This window comes from Camelus ferus, chromosome 23 (assembly GCF_009834535.1).
Source record: "Camelus ferus isolate YT-003-E chromosome 23, BCGSAC_Cfer_1.0, whole genome shotgun sequence".
NCBI lineage: Eukaryota > Metazoa > Chordata > Mammalia > Artiodactyla > Camelidae > Camelus > Camelus ferus.
The window spans coordinates 30,307,606-30,332,216 of NC_045718.1; the positions used below are offsets into that span (position 1 = coordinate 30,307,606).

A 24,611-nucleotide genomic window follows, 5' to 3' on the forward strand; every position below is an offset into this window, starting at 1 on the left:
GTTCAAATTTTCATTTGATTTTTGGATTTGCTTTTGGACACCTAAAAACTCCCATAATTATAAATTCTGGCTTTCCTGATGACGCCCCCCCCCCAATTCCCTCCCCAGTGACTTTGTGTTTGCTTCGCCAGCACTTTACGTTTACCTTCTAAAGGAGGTGATTTCAAGACCGTGCGAATGACGGAAAATGTAAAACTATCATTAGTTCACATCCCTCCCCGCCCCCCGCCGGAATTCCCTTTTTGCTAATGACGATAGAAAGCGGTTTCACGGGCTGCTTTTCTCTTCTTCCACTTTTGAGGCTGCACACGATGCGGCGCGCGTCTCTCGGCGACTGCGTTTCCCCGCCAGTTGGCTGCGTTCTTTCGGGGATGAAGTCATCCCTATACATGGTGTGTGCATATCAGCTCGTTAAATCGGTACAGCACGCTGGGATTCCTCGGGAAGAAAAGGAACGAAGCGAACAATGATGACCATATTTTACATTTATACGCCAACCCCCTCCCTCCAGCCCGGAGGAATCGCGGGGAGCAGCGCGCGGCGGGGGCGGGCCGCAGATCTGGCCGGGATGCCCATCGACTGGCAGGTCTCGGTCCTGAGATAGCAACAGGGCGAGCTGAGGACAAACCCCGCGCGAGGGCACCCGGCCGCGGGCAGATCCGGAGTCCCTCGGCCCGGCCCGGTGCCCAGTCACGCATCCTGGTTGCCGCCTCCCGGCTCCCCACGCTGGTGCCCGCAGGTCCCACGCCGGGAGGTCCTGGCGCCTCAGTCTCAGCCCTCGGGCGCTGGGGAGGCCCGGGGGCTCCCCCAGCGTCAGGGGAGCGGGAGGAGATCGGATTGGGGGCCACGGCCAAGGACAACCCCGGGAGAAGAACCCTCGAAGGCTGCGGGCCGGGGGTGGGCAGCCCGGATCCCAGGGGTCTGGAGGGAGCGGGGTGGGAGGCAACAAAGAACCTTTGCTAACCCGCCGTCGCCGCGCCCGCTCCCGGCCCCTCCCCGCTCTCTGCAGTCCGGTGGGGGTCCGGGCCGGCGGCGGGAGGGGGTGCCCGGCCCCCCGCCTCCCCTCCCCCCCGCACCGCCCCCTCGCCCCCGGGGGAAGGAGGGGAGGAGGGCGGCGCCTGCGTGTTCCTCCGCCGCGCGCCCCGCCTCCTCCTGGGCTCCTCGCGGCGATCCCGACTCTCCTACCGCGGCTGCCGCAGCTGCCGGTTGCACACGGCCTCGGCGGCGGGCGCGGCGGGCACGGGCCTGTGGAGCGGCGGCCGGGCGCGCGGCCCCGCGGGCACCCCTCCGAGGGCGGTCGAGGAAGCTCCCGGAGGAGGAGGAGGAGGAGGTGGTGGAGGAGGTGGGGGCCTGCGGTGGCCGCGGGACCGGCTTGGCGCCTCGGCCTCTCCGCCCCCTCCCCAGCTTTTCTTTCGCCCTCTTCTCTCCCGCCCCGGGCCGGCGCCTCGGCTTTGTGCGAGGAGATGGTGTAGCCCCGCGGCCGCCCGAAAGAGGAGCTGGACACTTGTCTCCCGGCCCCGAGCGGCGTCTCCGCCCCTGGAGGAGAGACCCCCTTCGTCTCGCCGCCTCCTGCGTCTCCCGGCTGCTGGGGAAGCCTCGGTGCGGCCGGCACCATGAGGTGAGGGGCGCGCGGGGCGGGGGCCGTCAGGCCATTGTGCCGCGGGAGCAGCGACCCCGCTCTCCCCGGACCCCGCCTTCCCTCTCCCGGCCCGGCGCGTCTACCCTGGTCTCCGGTCCCTTTCTCCCCCCTCCCCCTTTGTCCCTTCTCATTTCTCTTTCTTTCTTATAATCCTCCCCAGCCTCTCTTATTAGGGAGTGGGGAGGTCTCTTTTCGACGTTCTCCCATTTTTCCTCAAATGCTCCTCTTTCGCCCAGGATTTCCCTTCCTAAATTTGATTTGCTTCTGGCTCCCTCCCCCCAGCCTTTGCAAGCCAAACCTGGGATATGGGGAGGGGTTCGAGAATCGAAGCGTTCATGTGGCTGGGAAACAGGTATTTTTCCATATATGCGTAAAATTTTCGTGCATTTTTATTACAAAACTCTCGTGTTTAATTAAAAAAGAAAGGAAAGTTTGAAAGATCTGAAATTTCTGCGGGGAATAAAGTGCTCTGGGAGCGGTAGGTGAAGGAGCTCTGAAAGGTGAAATTTCACGGTGGTGGGGGAAGGGAAAGAATTTAATAGGTTTATGTTTGCGGGACACAGTAAAGACTGGGATAAGTAAGTTGTTTGGGGTGTGTAAACGGGGGCGGGGGAGGGATTTGTTTGGAAAACCCTTTCTCTCCTTCCTCTGTAGCAGCCTGTGTTGCATTGCAGCAGCTGCTTTTTCCTTTTTTCTGTAATCAGTAAAACAGAAGCTAAATTATTTTTTTCAGCCCCAAAGAATTGACTGTACCGTCGTAAAATATTTTCTAATTGAAACGATGAAACATATGGTGTGATATTTTTCGTTTTTGTTTCTCCAATTGTGTAAGAGAATAAACCATGATGTGGTGTGTCATTCATTGGAGATTTTTTTTCAGCCTTTCCTGAGCCAGTTTTGTGTCCACAAACCTCTTTTCGGATTGGTGCAAGACTTCGTGAGAAATGGGACTTGGTAGACGGAAGGCTGATCCGTTCTGCGTTATCATCCTTAAGGCCTCCCTTTTAGGTTAAACAATTGTGGATAAAGTAAATTACTCCGTTTCTGTCTCCTGGAAGAGATAGTCTTACAGTTCATTTGGATTTGAATCTCCTTTGTGTTAAAAGATTAATGGCTAACCGTTGCCAAGACCTTTATAATGTAATACAATGAGATTTGAGTGATTATAATCTACACATTCCTTCGCTTTGGCAAGAAAATGTCATGTCATTGGAATTCTTTCCCAATTTAAGTAGTTCCCATTTTAAACTTTTTTTTTCCTATCACGGTTGAACACTTTACTTTCCCATTTTGTTTTTTTTTTAATACATATATTTTTGTGATGTAGCTGTGTTGTTTTCACTTCAGCTTATTGTGAATTTGAATTATGCTTTTCTCAGATTTCAAGTTACATAGCTTTATTTGAAGGCTTTAAAAATTGTGTTTTAATGCTGTGTCTCTGTGACTCCTTTTCCTTAGTGATTTCATGTGCACATTATTCTCAAATGTAATGGATCAGTTTAAAGTGTAATTATGGCATACAAACCAAAAAACATAGTCTGTAAAATATGGCTTGAAAAACTTGAGCCATGCATTTGAGTATGGTTTTTAATCAAATTACTGATGTCCTTTAAAACTTAGGAACTATAGTAAAAATATGTAATGTTAATGTCTTACAAGTACTGTCGATTTCTGCTTTAAAGATTTAATGCTTATAGGAGTCTTCCAGATCAGAATTTATCAGTTTTTTCCAAACTTTGGGTAAAAGTTTCTCAACATTGAGAAATGTAAAACACTGAAAGTGGGATATTTTAAAATAAAATGATCGTAAAGTTGTCAGATTCAGAGGTTGTGAACCAAAAAAAAAAAAAAAAAAACCTTAAAAGTTAAAAGTATTCAGTGAAGTTTGAGCACTATCATGTATAGTTGTCAGTCTGTCAAAGGTAAATTATGTCTTCACTTAAGAGTTTCTTTTCTAATAAAAAGTAATGTAATTTTTAAACTTTTCCTGCTCTATTCCTTATTAAATATAGAGAGGGAGGAATCACACCCTTGCATTCCAGTATCATAAATACAGACCATGGTACATAGGCCTGAAAAGTTTGTTCAAGTAGTCTACGGTAATTCTTTGTAGGCTAATTGTGAATAATTTAAGAGCAGAAAAGAGGATCAGCTTTTCACTTTGGAAGGCAGTAGATTATTTGGTAGTCGTTTGTGCCACTCGTGTATACACATTTCCTTAGATACCTTTATAAGCAGGATTGTCTGGTATGGAAGTAAAAGGTTCTTGTGCTGGTTGCAAAAAGCTCTGGATGTTTTGGCATTTAAGAAAGGGCTGTTATATGACTTAGTCTCTGATCCTTTCAAGTACTGTAGGACATAAATTTTATACTCTTAAATTGAGCCTATTTTAGTTATATTAAGGAGTAGTTCTGATGTTTTAAAGGCCATCCAGAAATAGGAGTGCATGGGTAGGAATTTCCACTTAAGTCCAGAATTCTGAAGAGAGGATATGATGAGTATGTTGCAGTTTAGGTGTTTGTGATAAGATCCATCAGATGACAATTTCAGGAATGGCACTGCTTACTGTGATATAATGTAATAATTCCTATACAGAAGGGAACGGAATAATACTTTACATTCCTGAAACAATCTTAAAGGCATTCTCTACTTGTAAAAGGCTATATATAGAATGACTTGTTAATAATTTGCTTACAGATGAGAAAGCAGTGGGAAAGTGTATTTCTTATACAAGACAGTGAAAGGGTTGAGACCCAAAACCTAGTACTTTTGTTAGTGTAACATCAACTTTTTGGTTCTATTATTTTTCATGTATGTAGTATTTCAAAAGTATAAGATGATTTGTGATTGAGGTAGGTGTATATATGTGTAGTAGAAATAATAGTGTATGCCTTTTAAATGACTGCATTTTTTTACTTAGTTGGTTAGTTACTTAATCAGGGTTAGTTACTTAAGTTTTTTTTTCAAGGGGAAGGGTACAGCTCAGTGGTAAATTGCAAGCTTAGCATGCATGAGGTCCTGAGTTCAGTCCCCAGTACCTCCATTAAAATAAATAAGTAAATAAACCTAATTACCCCCCCAAAATAAAATATTTAAAAAAATTTTTAATAGAAGTAGGAGATTATTTGATCTAATATAGTTGCCTAGTGGCTAAGAAGAACCCAGAAGGTTTTGGATTGACATTCTTGGGTCTTCCACTCACAGTTCTGTGACTTTCTCATGGAAAAGGTGTAGTAGGGTTGAGAGGATTCATTCAAGCCACTTATTAGCTGGATGACCTTGAGCTAATCACATTATTTCACTGATCCATATTTCAAAATATGTAAAAATAGGGATAATTCTTTACTGGGTATTAAGGATCAAAGGATAATAGAAGAGAGTGTGCTTTGTGCCTTGTACGCATTATACAATTATATTACTCTTCTTGGTTTGGGGTTTAGTTCTGTTTTAAACTAGTTATATAAAACTTTTGGGTAGTTTTGCTTCACCTTTCTGGGCCTCATCTAGTTCAAGGATGGCAAGTAGGTTACATTTTGTCTATCTACTCCCAGTCGGCAGTGGCTGCCATGTTGATAAGGACATGGCTGTTATTTCTGGGTTTGTTGAGAAGGTGCATAACTAGTAATGACTGATTGGGACATGGGTCCCAGAGAGTGGCAATAGAGTGTTTCCTGGAATGCTCCTTATCTGTGATCTAGTCCAACCGCTGCCTTTTATAGGTAAGGAAACTGATTTTGAAGTTTCCTTCCCATGTGTATATTTGGAGTCTCTGAAATGGTTCTTGTGATTTTGTTACCTTCACTTACAGTAATGATAAATTTAATATGCATTTCAGTTTGTGGCACAGTCAAGGCTCAGAAGATCCAGGCTTTATATGGTGACTCATTAATTGAGGAAACTGATAAAAATGGAGATAATTCTATTTCACGGGACTGTTGTGTCAAATGTCAAGTGAGATACCCATGAAAGGATACAAATAGTAGTCTCTCTGTTCCCATGGATCTTCATTTATTCTTGTAGCTGTTGGATGTGTGACTTTCCCACAGAGCTTAATTTTAAGGGCAGGAGCCAAGTTTGTGTTTTTTGAATGACAGTATATTGTATTTAGGTATTGTTTTGCCGTGTAGGTATTAAGTGAATACATCTTGAATAAGACTATGGATTAACAGAGAAAATTTACTGAAGTTTTTATAATATTCAAGGTTTTGGATACCATGTTAGCCCAGTTGGAATAAGCATAATAACTTGGCAGGCCCATTAGGGTGGTATAGGAGAAATTACATACTGGAATGATAGTTTTGGTTACTTATCCTATGCACAGCTTAAATCTGGGGTAATACACCCCATCTTTATCTTAAGTGTAAGAAGGATTTGGAAAAATGTGATTGGTTGTTGGGGAGGAAAAGGTTACTTAAACTCTTAGTGTGCTTAAAGTCCCCCTCTTTCCCTCTTGTTTATAATTGATGGATGGAACTGAGTGGAAGTGGAACTTCTTTACCTCAGTGGATGCTTCCTCAGATAAGGGCTTATGAAATTTTCTGGAACAGAAATCAGGGAGGGAATTCCTTTTCAGACGTTCTGGGCAGTAGCCTTTGATTTGTCCACTTCCAGGCTCTTCCTGTGTGTTCCTATGTATTTTGCATTTTTTTTTTTTCAAAGGTTAGAGAATATTTTGCTTTAATTCTCTAGAATCTTTTTTTTAAAACATTTTTTATTGATTTATAATCATTTTAGAATGTTGTGTCAAATTCCAGTGTTCAGCACAATTTTTCAGTTATACGTGAACATATATATATATATATATATTCATTGTCACATTTTTTTCTCTGTGAGCTTCCATAAGATTTTATGTATATTTTCCTGTGCTATACTGCATGTTTTTTTTTACTATTGCATTTATTATGTTGTTTTATAATTATCTGATCTATCTGTCCCTCTTCATTGTAAACTCCTTGAGGATAGGACTGTAGTTTTATATTCATGGTACCAGCAAAATATTTGGCAAATAGTGGGTGCTCATATAAATGCTTGACTTTGGGGTGTTTTTATCCCAGAATCTATTCACTAACAATAACCACCACCATTTTTGGAGCACCTGTAATGTTCTAGAAGTTGTACTGGGTATTAAAGAGTATAAAATAGTATTTAGCATATAATAAATGTTAATGAAGTTATTTAATTCAAACAAACAAACACAAGCATCCTGACCACAGGAGTAGGTATAGAGTTTGTTTTTCACTCAAACACAAAACTTAGAAGTGGCCAAAAAGAGTCAGTTTCAGAGTTGTCTAACTCCAAAGCCCTTTTGAAGGACACCAGGTTTCTTTGACTTTCTCATTAAATTCTGAGTTAACAGAATGGCCATCGTTCTGTTTTTTAGTCTCTTTGATCATGGAACTTGGAAATATTTTTGAGCAACAAGCTTATGCATGTCTATTGGTTTAGCTTATTTATACTCTACTTGATGACTGCTTTGTTTTGATTCTTATTACTGCTTAGAATACCAATAATTGAATAGTTTGTGATATTCATGAAGGAAGATATATTAGTCAGCTCACGGTGCTGTTACAAAATTCCACAGAATTTATTTTCTCAAAGTTCTGGAAGCTGGAAGTCTTGAGATCAGGGTGGCAGTATGGCCAGGTTCTGGTAAGGCGTTCTTTACTGGCCTGCAGACTGTCATCTTCTTGGACATTTTCTTGCTATGTCCTCATATGGCAGAGAGAGGGAGAGACAGAGATCTTTCCCTCTTCCTTTAAGTCACTGATCCTATTGGACGTGGGTCCCACCCTTATAACCTCCTTTAACCTTAATTTCCGCCTAAAAGCCCTGTTTCCAAATATAGTCACACAGGGGGGGCTAGGGCTTTAATATATAGACTTTTGGGGGAACAGTTCAGCCCATAGCTGAAGAAGATACCCAGGTTTTTTTTTTTAATCAATGGATACAACTTTGATGGAAAAAGCCAATCTTTATAATCTTAGGTGATTTATACATTGCTTTTGTTTTAAGTAACTCTACCTGTAGAAATCATTTACTAAAGAAAATAAATGAGGGAGCTGATTTACAAAAGAGACCTCACGTTTTCTAGAAATATCTGTGCTTTGGGAAGCTTCTATTTTATAATGATTCTAATAAACTTAGTCAACATGTACTTTTCCAAAGAATCCTTTCGGTGTGAAGCAGTGTGCCTGTATCTCAGTGCAGAGGTTGCATGGGAGAGGGTAAAGATGACAGGCTTTGCAGTCATCCCGAGTTCAAATTCTGTTTTGATATTTATGAACTAATTGATTTTTGAGTAGGTTACAGTTTTTTAGATACAAATTTCTGTTCTTTTAAATAAGACTAATTTTTTTCTACAGTGATTGCCAAATAATAATGTTCATTCCTTTTACATTTACTATTTCTTATCAGACCTATCTTTTTTTTGCATTCTTTTTTACTGAAGTATAGTCAGTTTACAATGTTGTGTCAATTTCTGCTGTACAGCACAATGTTTCAGTCATACATATGTTTCAGAATATACATATATTCATTTTCATTGTAGGTTACAAGATACTGAATATGGTTCCCTGTGCTATATACAGTATAAATTTGTTTATTTTATATAGTAGTTAGTATCTGCAAATCTCAAACTCCCAATTTATCCCTTCCCACCCTCACAAATTTCTTCTGTAAAATGGAGATACTTTTTGCATTATAGAGATGTCAGGAAAATTAAATCAGAAATTATATAAAACCCTGGCATAACACTTGGCACATAAAATGAGCTTGATAAGAGTAAATCCCCTCCTTCTGTGAAAGTCTGACATCTCTTAAGTGTATGTTAAGAATATGAAAAACCATGTAAAATGGTGCAGCTGCTTTAGAAAACAGTGTGGCAGGTCCTCAAAATGCCAGTTACTGTGTGACCCAGCAGTTCCTCTCCTAGGTGTGTACCCAAGAGAAATAAAAACATATATCCACACAAAAACTAGTAACAAATGTTCATGGCAGCATTACTTATAATAGGTAGAAGAAACAAAATACATGCCACAGCATGGATGGAAACATGAATGAAGTCAGACACAAAAAGCCACTTATTGTATGATTCCATTGATGTGAAGTGTTCATAATAGGAATATCTAAAGAGACAGAAAGTAGATTAATAGTTGTAGGGTCTTGGGAGAGTGAAAGAGGAGTGAGAAGTGACTGCTTTTATGGGTATGTGCAGAAGGGTTCCTGGACCCTATTCATGTGTGTGTGTGTTTACCAAACCAACAGGCAGTCCCCAGATGCCAGCAGAGTGTCTGAAAATTCAAATCAGTTCTGACACTATCTACTTGGAGATAGAATCAGATTCCACAGGTAAAGGGCTTGGTCTTGTAGTGACCCTCCATTTCAGAGGTGGGTGGCAAGTTCAGGTTGTTACCTGTGCTTCTGACTGACTGACTGGCTGTGAATAAGAGGTTCCCATGACCCCCTCCTCAGGTTTGATTAATTTGCTGGAACAGCTCACAGAACTCAGGAAAACCCACTTACTTGCTAGATTACCGATTTCTTATAAAAGGATATTAAAGGGCACGAGTCAATAGGCAGATGAAGACATGCACAGGGCGAGTTCCCGAACAGAGAGCTTCTGTCCTTGTGGCGCTTGGGGCCCCACACCGTGACACACGTAAGTGTTCTGGTTCCCTGCTGTGGATACACAAAAAAGAGGGCCTCAAAGCTGTTCTTTCTGGGGTTTTTTGGAGGCTTCTTTACTCAGTCATGATTGACTAAATCATTGGCCAGTGGCAGCTGATTCAACTTCCAACCCGTTTCCTCATCCTGAAGATGGGGGTGGGACTGAAAGTTCCAGCCCTTTAATCACTTGGTTGCTTCTCCTGGCAACCAGCCCCCATCCCTAGGTGCTTCTGAAAGTTACCTCATTCACATAACTAAAAGACACTTTTACCACTTTCTGCATTTAGGAAATTCCAAGGGTTTGGGGAGCTGTGAGCTTGAAACTATAGAAGAAGACCAAATAATGTATATATCTGAATGACCAAATATGTATCTTACAAATCACAGTATGTATGGGGTTTCTTTCTGGGGTGATGGAAAATATTCTGGAATTAAACAGTGGTGATAATTGCACAACCTTGTGAATATGCTAAAAACGACTGAATTTTATACTTTACAGTAGTGAATTTTATATATGAATTGTATCTCAGCCCCCTACACCCTATCTTTGGATTATTATTTTCACTTATTGACCAGAATAGATATCAGAAGATGGTCTTACTTGGTTTACATTGTTTCTGACTTTTTAATTACTTTGGACTAGTATTTTAAACTGACGTCTTCATGTATCCTAAAGAAGAGAGATTAAAGGCAGAACCGGGCTTTTCTCTTCAGGAAACCACGCAGGTGGGAGAGCTGACGTGGAAACATGGATAGTGGTGCCTTGGAGAGGCCTGAACAAATTTTGGAGTTCCAGCTTTGTGCACAGCCCTCTCTGGTAGCTCTGTTATAAGCTAGGATCATTAAAGTCACTGATGGTATCAGTGAAGCTGGTCCATCAGCATCTTCAGAAAACTGTTTAATCTGGATAGTGATTTTTCTTGGGTATATTTACAATGGTCTCAAATATCAAAGAAAGTTTTGTCTTTGGAGAGTGAAGCGGTTTTGATAACATTTTTAAATGGACTGAGTACTTTTCCTGTGTTAAAGCTCTTCTGGAACATCTGGTCTTGGTAACCGATACATTCTGGTGATAATGAAGTCAAAATGGCTGTGCCTATCCTTTTTGGTATCTGTGTTATATGTGTCAACTTGGTAGGGAGGAAGCTTCATAAAGAACCTCAGGACATGAGTGGAATAAAATGAACAGCTCTTTAGGTCAAATCTCAGGGGAGTCCAAATTGCTTGTTTTACAGTGCAGTGAAGGGAATCTTTCTGTACAGGTTTGTAATGATAGAGTATTTGTATATTTGAATGTTTGCTTTGCTCAGAGATGTCCCTTCCTCTCCTCTCCCAAGTTCTCATCTTACATTTGAGTAGTATTATATAAGGAAATTGTCTCTTCAATTAATAACAATTTAAGATTGATGAATCATAAGTTTTCATTTGTTATTTCTATTTATTTGTAGTCTTTTTTTAATTTAAAAGAAATTTTCTAAGTGCTTTCTTTTTAATGGAGGTACTGGGCATTGAACCCAGGACTGTGCATGCTAAGCATACGCTCTACCACTGAGCTATACTCTCCCCCTTCTTTGTTGTCTCTTTAATCTTTGTACTTGCAGTATTTTAAGAAAATGAACCAATTATTATTATCCAAATAAATGATTAGTATTTTTTTTATTCTTTTTTTCTTTCATTATAAAGCAGTAGATTTTAGAAGGCATGGAAAATATAAAGATTTTAATAACCTAAATCCAGACCATCTAGAATTTTGATATTTTGATGTATAGCTTTCTAGACTTTTTATTATGTACATGTTGTGCAGCCATAAATGTGCTTGTGTATAAATATATTTTAAAAGAAGTGAGATTGTACCTTTTATTTTATTTTTGTTTTTTTGGTTTTTTTGAGGGGGTGGTAATTAGGTTTACTTATTTATTATTATTATTTTTTTTAATGGGGGTACTGGGGATTGAACCCATGACCTCATGCATGCTGAGCATGTGTTCTACCACAAGTTATACCCTCCTCCCTCATACTGTTTAAAAGTGAAATTGTATATTTTGTAACTGACCCCTTTCTACGTCTTGTCACTAAGAAGTCTATATAATTTTAAGTGACTACAGTATTTTCATTATGCTTTGGGTGACCTTAATCCACTTAATCTCTTAGGAATGGACTTTTAGATTTTTAAGATTATTTTTGTTGTTATAAAAAATACTGCTTTGAACATCTTTGGATATATGTCTTTGTGCGCATATGTATCATATTTTATATCTGCACAGATACTTACATTTTAGGATGAATTCCTAGAATTAAAGTTGAGTAGTATTTATTTTCCCCCTTCCTTTTACTTTTTTCTATCAGCAGGACCCATCAGGTCGACCTCCCTTTGCTTCTCTTCATCTCACTGATGCTGCTCAAATCCAAGGCCACTGTTATTCTCATCTGAAAAATTAGTGTCTCCTCCTTTCCATTCTTGTTGCCCATTGTCCATACATCAGTCAGAATGATCTTAAGTGGGAATCAGATACTGTTACTCCTCTGCTAAAGCTTTCAGTGGCATCTTAGTGCTCTTGGAATAAAACCAAAGTTAATAATAAAACCAGAATTATTAGTAGGTCCTGCCTGATCTGGCTGTAGTCTAGTTCTCAGCACAGGCCTCTGTGAATGTGCAATATGTGTTTGAGTGATTAATAAATGAAATGAAATTACCAGACCAAAGGGAATTTTACCAGTTTTTGATACACATTACCAAACTAACAACAGTAGTTGAGAGTGTCAATTTTCCCACATTATAGCCAACTCAAGCCATTGTCGGTCTTTTTAATCTTTGCCAGTCTGATAGGCAAAAGGTTTTAATTTGTATTTCTTTGATTACTAGTAGAGTTGAACGTCTTATCTTCATGTGTTTATTGGACATCTCTATTTTTGTGTGCACTGTTTATGTCTCTTGCCTCTTCTCTGAATGGGATGTTTAATTTTTCTCGTATTGATTATAATATCCTGAATAAGTAAACCCTTTATAAGGTGCAGATATATTGTGGCAGTTATCTAATGTGGTGTTACAAACTACTTCAAAATCTAATAAAATATGTATGAGTTGGCTGGGCAGTTCTTCTGGTCTCACCTGGACTCACATATCTTTCCATTCCTCAGCTGGGTTCATGTGATGTGTCTGTTTGTCTGTCACTTAGTAATAGCAGACTTGCATGAGATCATGCCCCAGTGAGCAAGCTCTCATCAAACCTCTGCCTGCATCCTGATTCCTTCTGTCTTCTTGGCCAAAGGCTGTCACATGGTCAAACCCAGAATCAGGGTGGGAGGAGACCACACAAGGACGAATCAAGAAGTGTGATCACTGGGGGCCATGATATAAAATCAGCCACTTGTATCTTGTAAAGAAGTTTATCACTTGTCCTTTAATTTTGTTTTGGTATAGAAGTATTAAAATTTCATGTCAGATCTGCCAGTCTTTACCTTTATAGTTTCTGCCTTTGGTGTCATGCCTTTCCCAACCTAAAATTTTGTAAGTATTCACTGACATTTTCTTCTGTTACTCTTTGGTTTATGGTTTCATTTATGTTTAAATTTAAGCCACTTGAAATTTATTTTGGTGTAAGATATAGAAGGTTAGTTTTTGACTAAATATCAAGTATTTAGTCACTTGTCAGCATTATTTATTGAATAATCTATCCTTTCCCATTGATTTGAAATGTCACACTCACTGTATACTGTATTCCCATAAATACTTAGCTTCTGTTTCTGGACTCATTGTTTTTCTAATTCTATGCTAGTACCTCACTATCTTAATTACTCTGACTATATAATGTATTTTAACATCCAGGAAGAGAGGTTACCGTTCGTTTTCCTTATTTTTCAGAACTTTGCTGTTCTATTTAATACATTCTTTCAGATTAGTTTTAGAATCATTTCATCAGTTAAAACAAATGAAAATGAAATGAAAAGAAAAAATTGCACCCCCAAACCTGTTGGAGTTTTAATTAGGATTATGTTAAATTAATGGATTAATATGGGTAAGGGAGAGAATAAACTGCTTTATAATACTTAGTTTTTCATTCTTTTTCTCCATATATTCGGATTTTTAAATTTCATTTTTAGTTAAGTACAGTAGTACATTAGTTTCTAGTTTAGTAGGTTTGGTATGGTACCTTTAAAAGTTATTATATGTTAAGAAATTAAATTTTCAGCTTATTTTTACTATAAGTATATCTGTTCTCATTTTTCTTTGTCTTAGTTTTATTTAAAATTTGTGTGCTTTTATTTAAACATAAAGCTTGTGATTTTTTGTGTGTGTGTGTGGAGGGGAGGTAATTAAGTTTATTTATTTATTTTGATAGAGGTACTGAGGATTGAACCCAGGACCTCATGCATGCTAGGCATGCACTCTACCCCTGAGCTATACCCCACCCCGCCTATTTATTTATTTTTATCCCCAGAGGCAGTACTGGGGATTGAATCCACAATTTTGTGCATGCTAAGCATGTACTCTACCACTTGAGCTATACCCTCCCCATTAAAGCTTGTGATTTAAAAAAAGTTCTTCTTTTGCTGACAACTCTGTTCCAAAGGGATTTATATTCCTCAGTTTTCTTAGATTTTGAAATATAAAGCTGAGTACTTACTGCCTAAAATACTTCCCATATTAACCTTTTAATACTCTTCTTACAATTTATAAGTCAGGAATAGTTGATATCCTCATTTTATAGATGAGGAAGCTGAGTCACAGAGGGTTAGGTAACTTGCCCAGGGTCACCCACTGATAAACAGTGAAGCTGGGATCCCATCCCAGACAGTCTGATTCCACAGCCCATGCTTTTAACCAGTACACTAGTGTCTCTCTGTAATGGTTAACTTTAATGAACTGAGGTCTTATGTTTGAATTTTCTAAATGTTGATGTGAGTAAATAATTTATTTTTCTTTGTGATCTCATCATATAAGGTTTCTTTATTTTCTGAAAATAATTGGTAGAAGAACAAGGCCATGTAGAATGAATTGGCCTAGAATAGGAGCAACATTTCAGAGATAGCAGGGGTGGGGAGAAAAGGCTTTATTTGGGTTTAATCTTGAGAAATGCAACAAAATTATGGAAACATTCATGTTCTGGTTGCTACTATGTGTTAAATTCTTAAAATGGAAGAACAAATCAAGTGTTGGCTGCTTGTTTTGCATAATTTTTCTTTAACAATTGCAAGGTGGCACCAAACTGTACCCTTAATGTTATGGCGTACTTTTCTAGTTTGATCCTAAAGAAAGCTGTTTTTGTCAATATATTCAAGGGCTTCATTACTAAAGCCCAGAGGCTTTACTTACAATTTCAGATTATTTTCTTTTGACTTCCTATTATCTCATTTTCATTAGCGTTCTCTAAATTTTAGCTGATTGTATCTGTTCAAGTACTTTCAACTGCAAGTAGCAGACTTAATAAATTAAACATTAAGAAAATTCACTATCACATATAATTGGAAGTCCAGAGAATGAGTGGGCTCCAGGCCCACTACACTCAGTGGCTCACGGATGTCTTTGAGAATCCAGGTACGTTTTGCCATTCTGAGTATCCATTTCATCTTCATACTGGTAGCAGGCAGGCCATAGGGTTTGTAAGCTTCATGTTCAGAACCAGTAATTTTTACAGGAAGGGGGACCATCTCTTCTTTTGTTCTCCCTCCACCCCCAAGGTATAATTTATATACAGCTAAATGTATTAATTGCAAATATACCTACAGGTTGATGAATTTTTCTACAGATACACAACTATGTGGCCACCAACCAGGTCAGGATACAGAATGTACTTAACATCTCATTAAGTGCCCTCATGTTCCTTCCCAGTCAGTGTCCTCTCAAATTTTCATTTTTGCCAGTGGCTTTGCCGGTCATTGGAAACAGTTCTCATCATTTTTAGTGACTATAATGGCCTGCATCTTTTGGAAGGTTTGCAGTTCTACTCTGTACATGATAGGCATTGTGTTTCTTGGTAATTAAAATATCTGCCATCATTGAGAGACTGACAGGGCAAAGGTGAAAGGGACAGACAAAGGCTACTGTTACCTTAGGGGGGATGTTTTATAGGGATGAATTTTGTAAGTGGTTAGTTCACTAGTTTGTGTGTGTGTGTGTGTGTGTGTGTGTGTGTGTATGTTAGGATTGATTACTTTGCTTCCCTGAGAGATGTGGCAAGTTACGAGAGTCTGGCAATGAATCATATTAAGATACCTGAACTATTTTGCCCTCTGTTACGTTTTTACATACGTGTTGCTGGATTTTCTAACTTACTGCATTGATCTGTTACCTCATCTGTGATCTATGCAGCAGTCCGATCTTTTTGACATTCAGGTGTTAACCGTCTCAATTTCATGTCTAAAACATTTCAGTGGCTTCCCATTTCTCGTAGAATTAAGGTCAAACTCTTCCTTATCATGGCCCACTTCCTGCATGATTCTTCTTGCTTTGTGATTCTAAAGTTAGTAAAATGGGCCAGTAAGATAAATCGTCAAAAACCACTTATAACAAAATAAAGATATGCAAGGACATGACCTATTCCCTTCTGCTTACAGTTTAGTGGGGGAGGAGGCATTAATCATTTTGCAAGAGCTGTGTGAAAAGTGGTACCTAGTATCTTGAGGGTAGAGACTTTCACATATTTTTGATTCTTTTCTAAATAATATTATGTGCAAATAATATTTTAAAATTTTCCCTAGTATGTATGGCTTTCAGTTATAGCAGATTGCCAATGTTATTTTGTGTTGCTTTAGTAAAGTATTCTGCTATACGCATCTATTATTTTGTTCAAAGCATCTATTCCTCAGTCATCTTTTTATATCCCTCTGGATATGGATGTTTTTCAAGGTGTTTTCATTTAGGAGGAAATAGGTTTAATAGAATCATCACTGACTTCAAAGCCGTTCTGCTCTTTACTGGCTGTCTCCAATCTCAATTTCTTTCTCTGCCAAACAGAATTATTAATCCATTGCCTTGTTTTGTGATTTACCATAAAGCAGTTAGAGGATTTCTTGATTTAGTGTGTTCTAGTTATTGTGTTCTTTGTGCTGCATCATAACTTTTTTTTTTTAGTGAAGTTCAAGCTCCTGAATATTCTTTGTCCTTTTTCTTTAACTTATAATATGAAGACTTCTTTTCTGTTTGGTGCACTCTGAATGCAAGGAGCCCGTTAAATCCTTAGAGAACCTGTAAAATCAATCTTTAAAAAGCAGACCCCTTGAACTATGGAACCATTATTTGCTTTATTGAAAACAAGTTCCCCTTCTCCCTCAGTGGCCACCTCAGATCTCTCACTCTACTTTCCCTTCATATACGTGGTCCCCACTTGCTCAGCTATTCTTCCCAAACGTCCTCCTAAAAACCCTTCACGTGCCCTCTGTAGCACACAGAGAAGATGTCTCAACCTGGTGTTCAGAGTCCTCTGCAAAACATTCCAGCCATGCCTGTTAGTACTCCCCATGTGAAATCATTTCACTGTGCTCTGCTGCTTGTTCCCCAAAGGTTCTGATGGAATTTTGGCCTCATTACTTTCATTTTGTCTTCTGGAAAGCTGCCTTCTCTGTGCTCAGTCTCACTCTTGCTTCAATTTCCTCTGCTAGTTTATGTCTTTACCGATCACTCCAGGCTAAGCCTCTCTCATTGAATTCATATCATCTGTTGACCATCCAGCTCATTTGGTACTTCATACATTAAATCTTCCCTCAAAAAAAATCAAGCATAAGCTCCTTTTACTCATGGCACATATCCCTAAGCACTTTGTAGCACGCTGGGTACAATTAGGGGCTTCCAGTGACTTAAAAAAAATTATAAAAACTGAACTCATGATTATTGATTGTTTTAGACCTTCTCATTTTAATTTTCAAGGTAAATTATTGATATTCAAAGGTATTAGGACAGTACTTTGAACAACTTAATATTAAACACTATGTTTTTATACCCCTTTGATAAAGTTATGTAAAGGTATAGATAAGTGACAAAGATGTCATAGTAATGATATTTGGATAAAAAATTTAAAATATGTGCTTCAAAGTATAAGGACCAACACATCAAATGTGTGTGTGTGTGTGTGTGTGTGTGTGTGTGTGTGTGTGTGTGTATTCGTATCTGGAAATGTTATACAAATAAATACCCTGTTACCCAATCAGCAGTCCTGTTTTTCTTTAACATATAAACTGTTGCTATTCTTTCTGAGTCTGTAAAAAGTACTAAAATTAGAAACTAATTCAGTAAGAGCCCCTCCAAGACCAAAGCTATTTTTTTTATAGTTTGATTAGTTTTTGTTTTTTATTTTTGAAATATAGTTGATTTACAATGTTGTGTTAGTTTCAGGTGTACAACAAAGTGATTTAATTTTATATATATATATAATTTTATATATGTATATAATATATACATTCTTCAGATTCTTTTCCATTATAGGTTATTACAAGATATTGAATATAGTTTACTGTGCTATACAGTAGTAAGTCCTTGTTTATCTATTTTATATATAGTATGTTTCTCAATAAGGTTTTTATACAGATCATGGTACAGTGACGAAGTAGGCAGTTTATTTTTTGTGACCTCCACATCTCCTCTTTCCCTTTCCTCATTTTCCTGAATGCTCTCAATTTCTGTATCAGTCAAGAATCTCTAGAGAACTAGAACCAATATTCATTCATTCATGCATGCATTTAAAGGGATTAACTTACATGATTGTGGGGGCTGCTGAGTCTGAAATTTGTAGGGCAGGCTGGCATGCTGGAAACTCAGACAAGAGTTGATATTGCATCTTGAGTCTTGAAACTTACATGGTAGGCAGGAAACTCAGACCGAATTTTTATGTTACAGTCTTAAAGCAGAATTCCTTTGTTGCCTCTGCTAGCTACTGGTTTTGGCTGGCAGTCCTTGGCATTTCTTGGCTTACAGATACATCACTCTAATCCCTGTTTCTGTGGTCATATGTCTGTCTTTTCTCTTGTATCTCTGTCTTCACATGGTGTTTTCCTCTTTTAAGGAGACCCATCATACTGGATTAAAGGCCCAGCCTATTCCAGTGTGATCTCATCTTAAGTAATTACATCTACCATGATTCTGTTTCCAAGTAAGATCACCTTCTGAGCTCCTGGGCATTAGTACTTAAACATCAGCTCTTGCCCAAGTTCCCCATTGGATATGGGCTGCAAGTTTGGTCTCATTCATCTCTCACTTTAATCAGTTGGGCTAACAGACATAGAGGGAGACATGCATATACATACATTAAGTATAAATACATGCAAAATATCCACAGTAAAGCTACTAGAACTAATGAATGAATTCAGCAAAATTGCAGGGTACCAGATCAAAGCACAAAAATTGGTTGTTTCTAACCTTATCTCCAAGGCAATGGTATTAGGAGGTGAAGTCCTTGGGAGGTGATTAAGCCATGAAAGTGAGACCCTACAGAGCTCCCATGCCTTCCACCATGTGAAGCTACAAGAAGCGTACAACCCAGAAAGGGGTCTCACCTGATCATGCTGGGACCCTGATCTCAGACTTCCAGCTTCCAGAACTGTAGGAAATAAATTTCTTGTTGTTTCTAAACTAATAAAAAAAAAAAAAACTAGTTGTTTCTATATACCAGCAATGAATAATCTGAAGAGGGAGTTAAGAAAGCAGTTCTGTTTACAGTAGTAGCTAAAAGAATAAAATACCTAGGAATAAGTTTAACCAATGAGGTGAAAGACTTGTATACTGAAAATTACAAAATACTGTGAAAGAAATTAATGAAGACCTAAGTAAATGAAAGGACTGTCTGTGTTCATGGATTGAAGACTTAATATTAAGTGATCTACAGATTCAATACAATCTCTGTCAAAATCCTAATGGCATATTTTTGTAGAAATAGAAAAAACCCATCCTAAAATTCATACGGAATTTCAAGGGACCTGGAATAGACAAAACAGTCTTGAAAAAGAGCGAAGTTAAAGGACTCACACTCCTCACTTCAAAGCTTGTTACAAAGCTACACTAATCAAAACACTGTGGTACTGGCATATAGCCCTATAGACCAATGGAACAGAATAGAGAGCCCAGAGGTAAACTCACATTTATGGTCAATTGATTTTTTTTTTTAATATACCTACCCGCCACTATGGTCAATTACTGATTTTTGACAAGGGTGTGAAGACCATTCGTGGAGAAAGGATAATCTAATCTTCAAATAATGCAGGGAAAACTGGATTTTCCTAGTTCTTTTGAAAGAGTTGAGTATTTTTTCCTACAGTATGAATGCCTGCCTCTAAATTAGGGTTTCTTACCTTCAACGTTTTTGATATTTGGGGCCAGATAATGAGTTGTAGGGGTTGTCCTGTGCATTGTAGGGTGTTTAGTAGTATCCCTGCCTCTACCCGCTGGATGCCTGTAGCTCACACCTAACTTTTCTCCCTAGCCAAATTTTGCATTGGGGAAAAATCATCCCAGTTGAGAACTACTACTCTAAATTCTGTGGTGTCAGAAACTCCTGTATAACTTTTAAAAGTTTAAAAAATATGTTCAACATATTTAAAACATTTAAATGCTTTATGTTTAAATGAAAAAAGGTGACTCTTGTGCTGTTTCCTACTTTTATTACAAAAGATTTATGTCTGTTTGGTTACTTAGCCTGGTAATGCAACCATAAATTATAAACAGTGTTTCAAAAAAGAATATCTTTCCTGAAAATCAGTTGATATAAGCCCATTTGTAAGTTAAAAACTACCTGAAGGTGAAAAAAAAAATTCTTGTGAATTTTAAAATTCTTTTGAATTTTAACATAGGTGAAATGAAAAAAAAAACACTTTCAAAGAAATTGTTGTACCTCGTTAGCTCAATATAAGTATTTAAAATAGGCTTAACTCATTGTTTTTAAAGACACTTTCATGATTAACTTTTATGTCCTAGAGACCTGATAAATTTTCCTTGCTGATGCAGGGTCCCAGTACCTGAAGAGTCATCACATGCCTGGTACAGGACACATTCCTGACTGTAGATTGTAGTATCTCTGACGCTAACCTTTGGGTAACCTTTGCTCACACTGGGTACAAACCAAGTGCGTTAGCCAGTTACATATGACAACTTTTACTATCCTCTACTTATGCAGGATACGTAGATATATGATGTGTTAGCTATTATTTGTTGTGTATTTTAAGACAAGCCAAACAACTTGCTAAGCACTTCACATGAATCATTTCATTTAATGGATTAGAATGAGCCATGAGGTTGGTGTCATCTTTGCTATTTTACATTAGTGGAAAACAAGCTTGAAATGCTTAAGTGACTTGGCTAAAGTCACATGGTCTAAATGAGAGCTAGGGTTCAAATCAAAGTCCTGCATAATTCCAGAGACCTTACTCTTAGTACTTTGTCCTCTAATTGTTTTGCCTTTCAATGCTGCTTCTCAGATTTCACTTTCCATCCTTAAGATCATATCCAGTACCGTCTCAGCTTCATCTTGGAGTTTGTATAGGAAGTGAAAGGAAATGCAGCAGACTGGGCTGGATTTTATAAAGGTTTTGAATAACAGGAAAGGAATAAAACTAATGTGCCTCATTCTTCTGTACATTTTTCTTCCAGTCCTTAGTGCTGCTCTGTAGGGTAGGTATTACCCTCATTAATGCCCTTGCCCCAGAGTATATGGCTCATAAGTGGTAGGACCTGGCCCTGAACCCAGCATTGTCTCACTTCCAAACCTGTATACATTTTACCCTATGTCTTCAAAATGATTTGAACTTTTCTGGTAGATTAAAGCCCAATTTGTAGGCTCTGGGGATTATTTTAAGGAGCACTTGAACCTATGTGTGCACCAAGCTTTGTGTGTAATCCAAAGATGCCTGCCTCCATACGTGTTATTTCAAGGATGTGTAGGTGCCTTTATGATAAGTTACAGATGAATTTAAAATATAGTAAATTCAAAGTACTTTTAAACCACATTTTCTCAGTCAATATATATTAAAAGTACAATCTGAATTTAAAGGGTCTTCTTAAAAAAGGTTGAGAACCACTGTTGTTGATTTTATCTGTGTTTAGTCTCTTCTCTTAGATGGGGCATAGCAGCCATTTAACTTTCTCAAAAGAAGGGGATATATATTCCAAAACAATGAAAGTATATAAAGCTGTGGCAAGAATAACTGCAAAGTTTAAATTTTTGTTCTTTAGGTGAAGAATGCCATTAAAAATTTACTAATTACCTATATAGACAAATCCATAAAAATAGTTCAAATAAATTTTAAGTAGGAGAAAATTGTTAGTAAATTATAGCCCTTGCTAATAAATTATGATTTTTTGAAAATAAACTGAAAGGATCAAATTACTTTTTAAATTATGAAACAAAAGATATGTGGGTATGCTGTTACCTAGGATTTTTAAAAAATTAACTTTTGCAGATGATGCTTTTAAAAGAAATGTCCAAATTTGAGAAGGGGTTTTCTGCTCATACATGGGGAACCATTGAGAGTGAAGGCATACAAATACATTCAAGTTGTAAATGGGCTGGGATTTGGGCTTGTGATTCTATGGTTTTAGAATTTACATCATTAGATTTCTGATGTTGTTAGTAGTCTTTGCAGACTTGTTTTTGCATGCTCTCTCAGCCTCGATGGGGTTAATTGTGGCTTGGCAAATCAAGAAAAGGAGTTTTGTGCTGTTTTCAGACTGCAGAATTTTGTTGCTATGCAACAGACGTTGTCAGTCAGCATCGGGTATAGTAAATTGGTATTCTCTGTCCCTTTTCACCACATGCTCATTTTGTAATCTGAGAGAAGCGGTTTTGGGCTATTTTGCAAGGTTTTATTTTAAAACAGGCATTTAAAGATTTTTGTTGCTTTTTGTAATTGGTTACTTCAGGGTCTGTGAAGTCTTTCTGTTCTTGTGTAGAAGATAGACTAAAATGCTTGTGTTTAAGGAAAGTGTTTTATACATCTGTTTCCAAGTTGTTTCAGGTTAGAGCAGTATTTTTGTTTTGTTACTGTAAGAGGGGTGATACTGCCAACTTCCATTGAGTAATTTTTGCTTGAAAATTCAGGTTAAATGATTTGAACATCAGAGCTTTACCACAGCACATGTTGTTTTAAAATTTAGTTTTGAAAAGTATGGACCCAGAAGTTGATATCAGCATCCCTTAATTGACAAAGTATTTTTATAGGAATCCTAAACTTGTATAGAATCTCCTGTAGAATCTGATAGTTTATTTTCTCCAGGAGAAATTCAGTTGTTTTAATAGCAAATGGGTCACTGATAATAGCCTTTTCTTAAAAAATGGGATAAAATATACAAAACACAGAATTCACCATTTTAATAATTTGTAAGTGTTTAGTTTCATGGCATTAAGTACATTCACATGGTTGTACGTCACCTCTATCCATCTCTAGAACTGAATAATAGCCTTTCACATCCATTTAGTAATTTAAGTCCCAGACTGTCTTCTAAATGCTTTTGATAAATTAAATCACTTAATTTTTGTAACAATCCTGTAAGGTAAGTATTTTTGTTATGTTCCAAATGAGAAGACTGAGGCACAGAGAACACACTAGTCACAAGTGGAGCTGGGATTCAAAGCCCAGCAGGCCGGCTCTTCTGTGCTCTCAGCCACTATGCTATGTTGCCCTCTTTTGGAATTACTTTTCTTTTCTGTTTAGAGGTAAGAGCAAAGATTTTTTTTTTTTTAATTTTTGTAGTTTATTCAAGTAAAGTTAACAAAATACTTTAACAGCATTTTGTACTGGTAATGAATTAGTTTGGCCTAAATCCCTGCCATATTTTAGACTTTTTTCCCCTAAATAATTAAAAAAGATGTAAGCTTGTATTATTTTATATTATGGTTAGTTGTATACAAAGTTATGTATGTTTTGGTTAATCATAGAAAAAGGATTTGATTCCTTTTTTCAGCTTGTTTCTGCACTGTTTGCCATACTGTTCCTTCCAGTAGAATGTAAGGAGTATGCACATTATTTTCTGTTAATTTGATGCAAATGTACAGGAAGGTACATTGTTATTAGAGAATTCTAATGTGATGTCATTTAAAGTCTAAAGCCAGCTGGCATTGACTCTTCTAAATATTTTCTAAATTCATGCTCTTTTTCATGGATAATCTGGGGTTAATTGTCATATTGTCAATCTAGAATAAAGAGCAATGGACAAGAATGAAAAGGGAGAAAAGCAGTGCAAAGTGTCATTTGAACTTTCATTGCAAAGGGATGGATTCTTCGAACTCCACTTTCTTTCCACTGGGTACCCTGTGTCTGTTTCCCATTGTTTAACTCAAGAACTTACTACCTTTTCCCTCTGACCATGCCGCCCACTCCCCGTCCCTTTCTGGTACATCTTCTGCCTTGAGAACCCTTGACCTTGATCTTCCCTGATTTATGTTTCCGTTCTGCTCCAACAGATTTACTCTGTAGTCAGTTTGCTTTTCACTTCTCTTCACAGTTGCATCATCTTTAAAAAAAAAAAAAAGTTCTTTTATTTTTGTGCATTTCTATATATGTTTGATTACACTCTGCATTTTTCATTTGTTCACTTGATATGTTTTGCATTTTCTGTGCTTTTAAAAAATGCTCAGAATTTTGTTAGTTGCATATTCCACTGTAATTTACCTATTTCCTTTTAAATGGCTATTTGTGTGGTTTAAAGTGATCTTTTATAATGAATAATGCTTTCATGAACCCAAAGGGTTTTTTTTTTCCTAATTGCAGACTAATTCCTTAAGATAGATTTCCAGAAATAGTATTAGATCTCTGAATAAATAGAAACAGTTTTAAAAGCTCTTGAATCATATTGCCAAGTGCTTTCCAAAAGTGTTGTACCAGTTTTCATGCCAGCCTGCAAATATATGGAGTGTCCATTTCACCACAACCAGCAGTAGCAGAGAATGTTTTGATGTTGGCCTTTAAATCTAAGAAGAAGTGACTTAACAGTTTTGCTGGACTTTTATCCTAAATAACACCTAGAATTATAATTGTGGTTGGGATGGGATCAGATTTGATAGGAGGAAGGCCTGGCTACCAGTTTCTGCTCCTTAAACTGCTTTTAAAGTTCTGTTTTGATGCAGTCACTGCCCAAATAAGATTTCATTTAACATGGTACCCTTTTGGATGTGTGAAGTGACTGACTTTTTCTGCTTTTCAATCCCTTAATTATTTTGATAAGTTGGATGGTATGGGACAAAGCAGTGTTTCAAATGACATTTCCCTTGAAAGCTAGGGCAGGTTTGGCTCTCTCCTTCACACTTCAGAGGGGTCTGAGGTCAGTGGAGCATCTGAAATCAGGTTCAGTGGCCACCTTGACTGGGGAAGGGGAGGTGCTTCCCAGATG

General features: G+C 38.0%; 1 protein-coding gene across 8 annotated transcripts in view; it reads left to right on the forward strand.

The window, feature by feature from the left end:
• Nucleotides 1–410: 410 nt before the first annotated feature.
• ENAH (ENAH actin regulator) overlaps nt 411–24,611 on the forward strand; it is a 136,141-nt gene continuing 111,940 nt past the window's right edge. For 2 of the 8 annotated variants that reach the window (XM_032466601.1, XM_032466603.1), the window contains exon 1: nt 422–1,618. In XM_032466601.1, coding sequence (XP_032322492.1) covers nt 1,614–1,618 — 5 coding nt within the window. In that variant the 5' untranslated portion in view covers nt 422–1,613. Of the gene's footprint in view, nt 1,619–24,611 lie in introns of all 8 variants that reach the window. The other 6 variants (XM_032466607.1, XM_032466609.1, XM_032466604.1 and 3 more) reach the window with 6 other exon arrangements.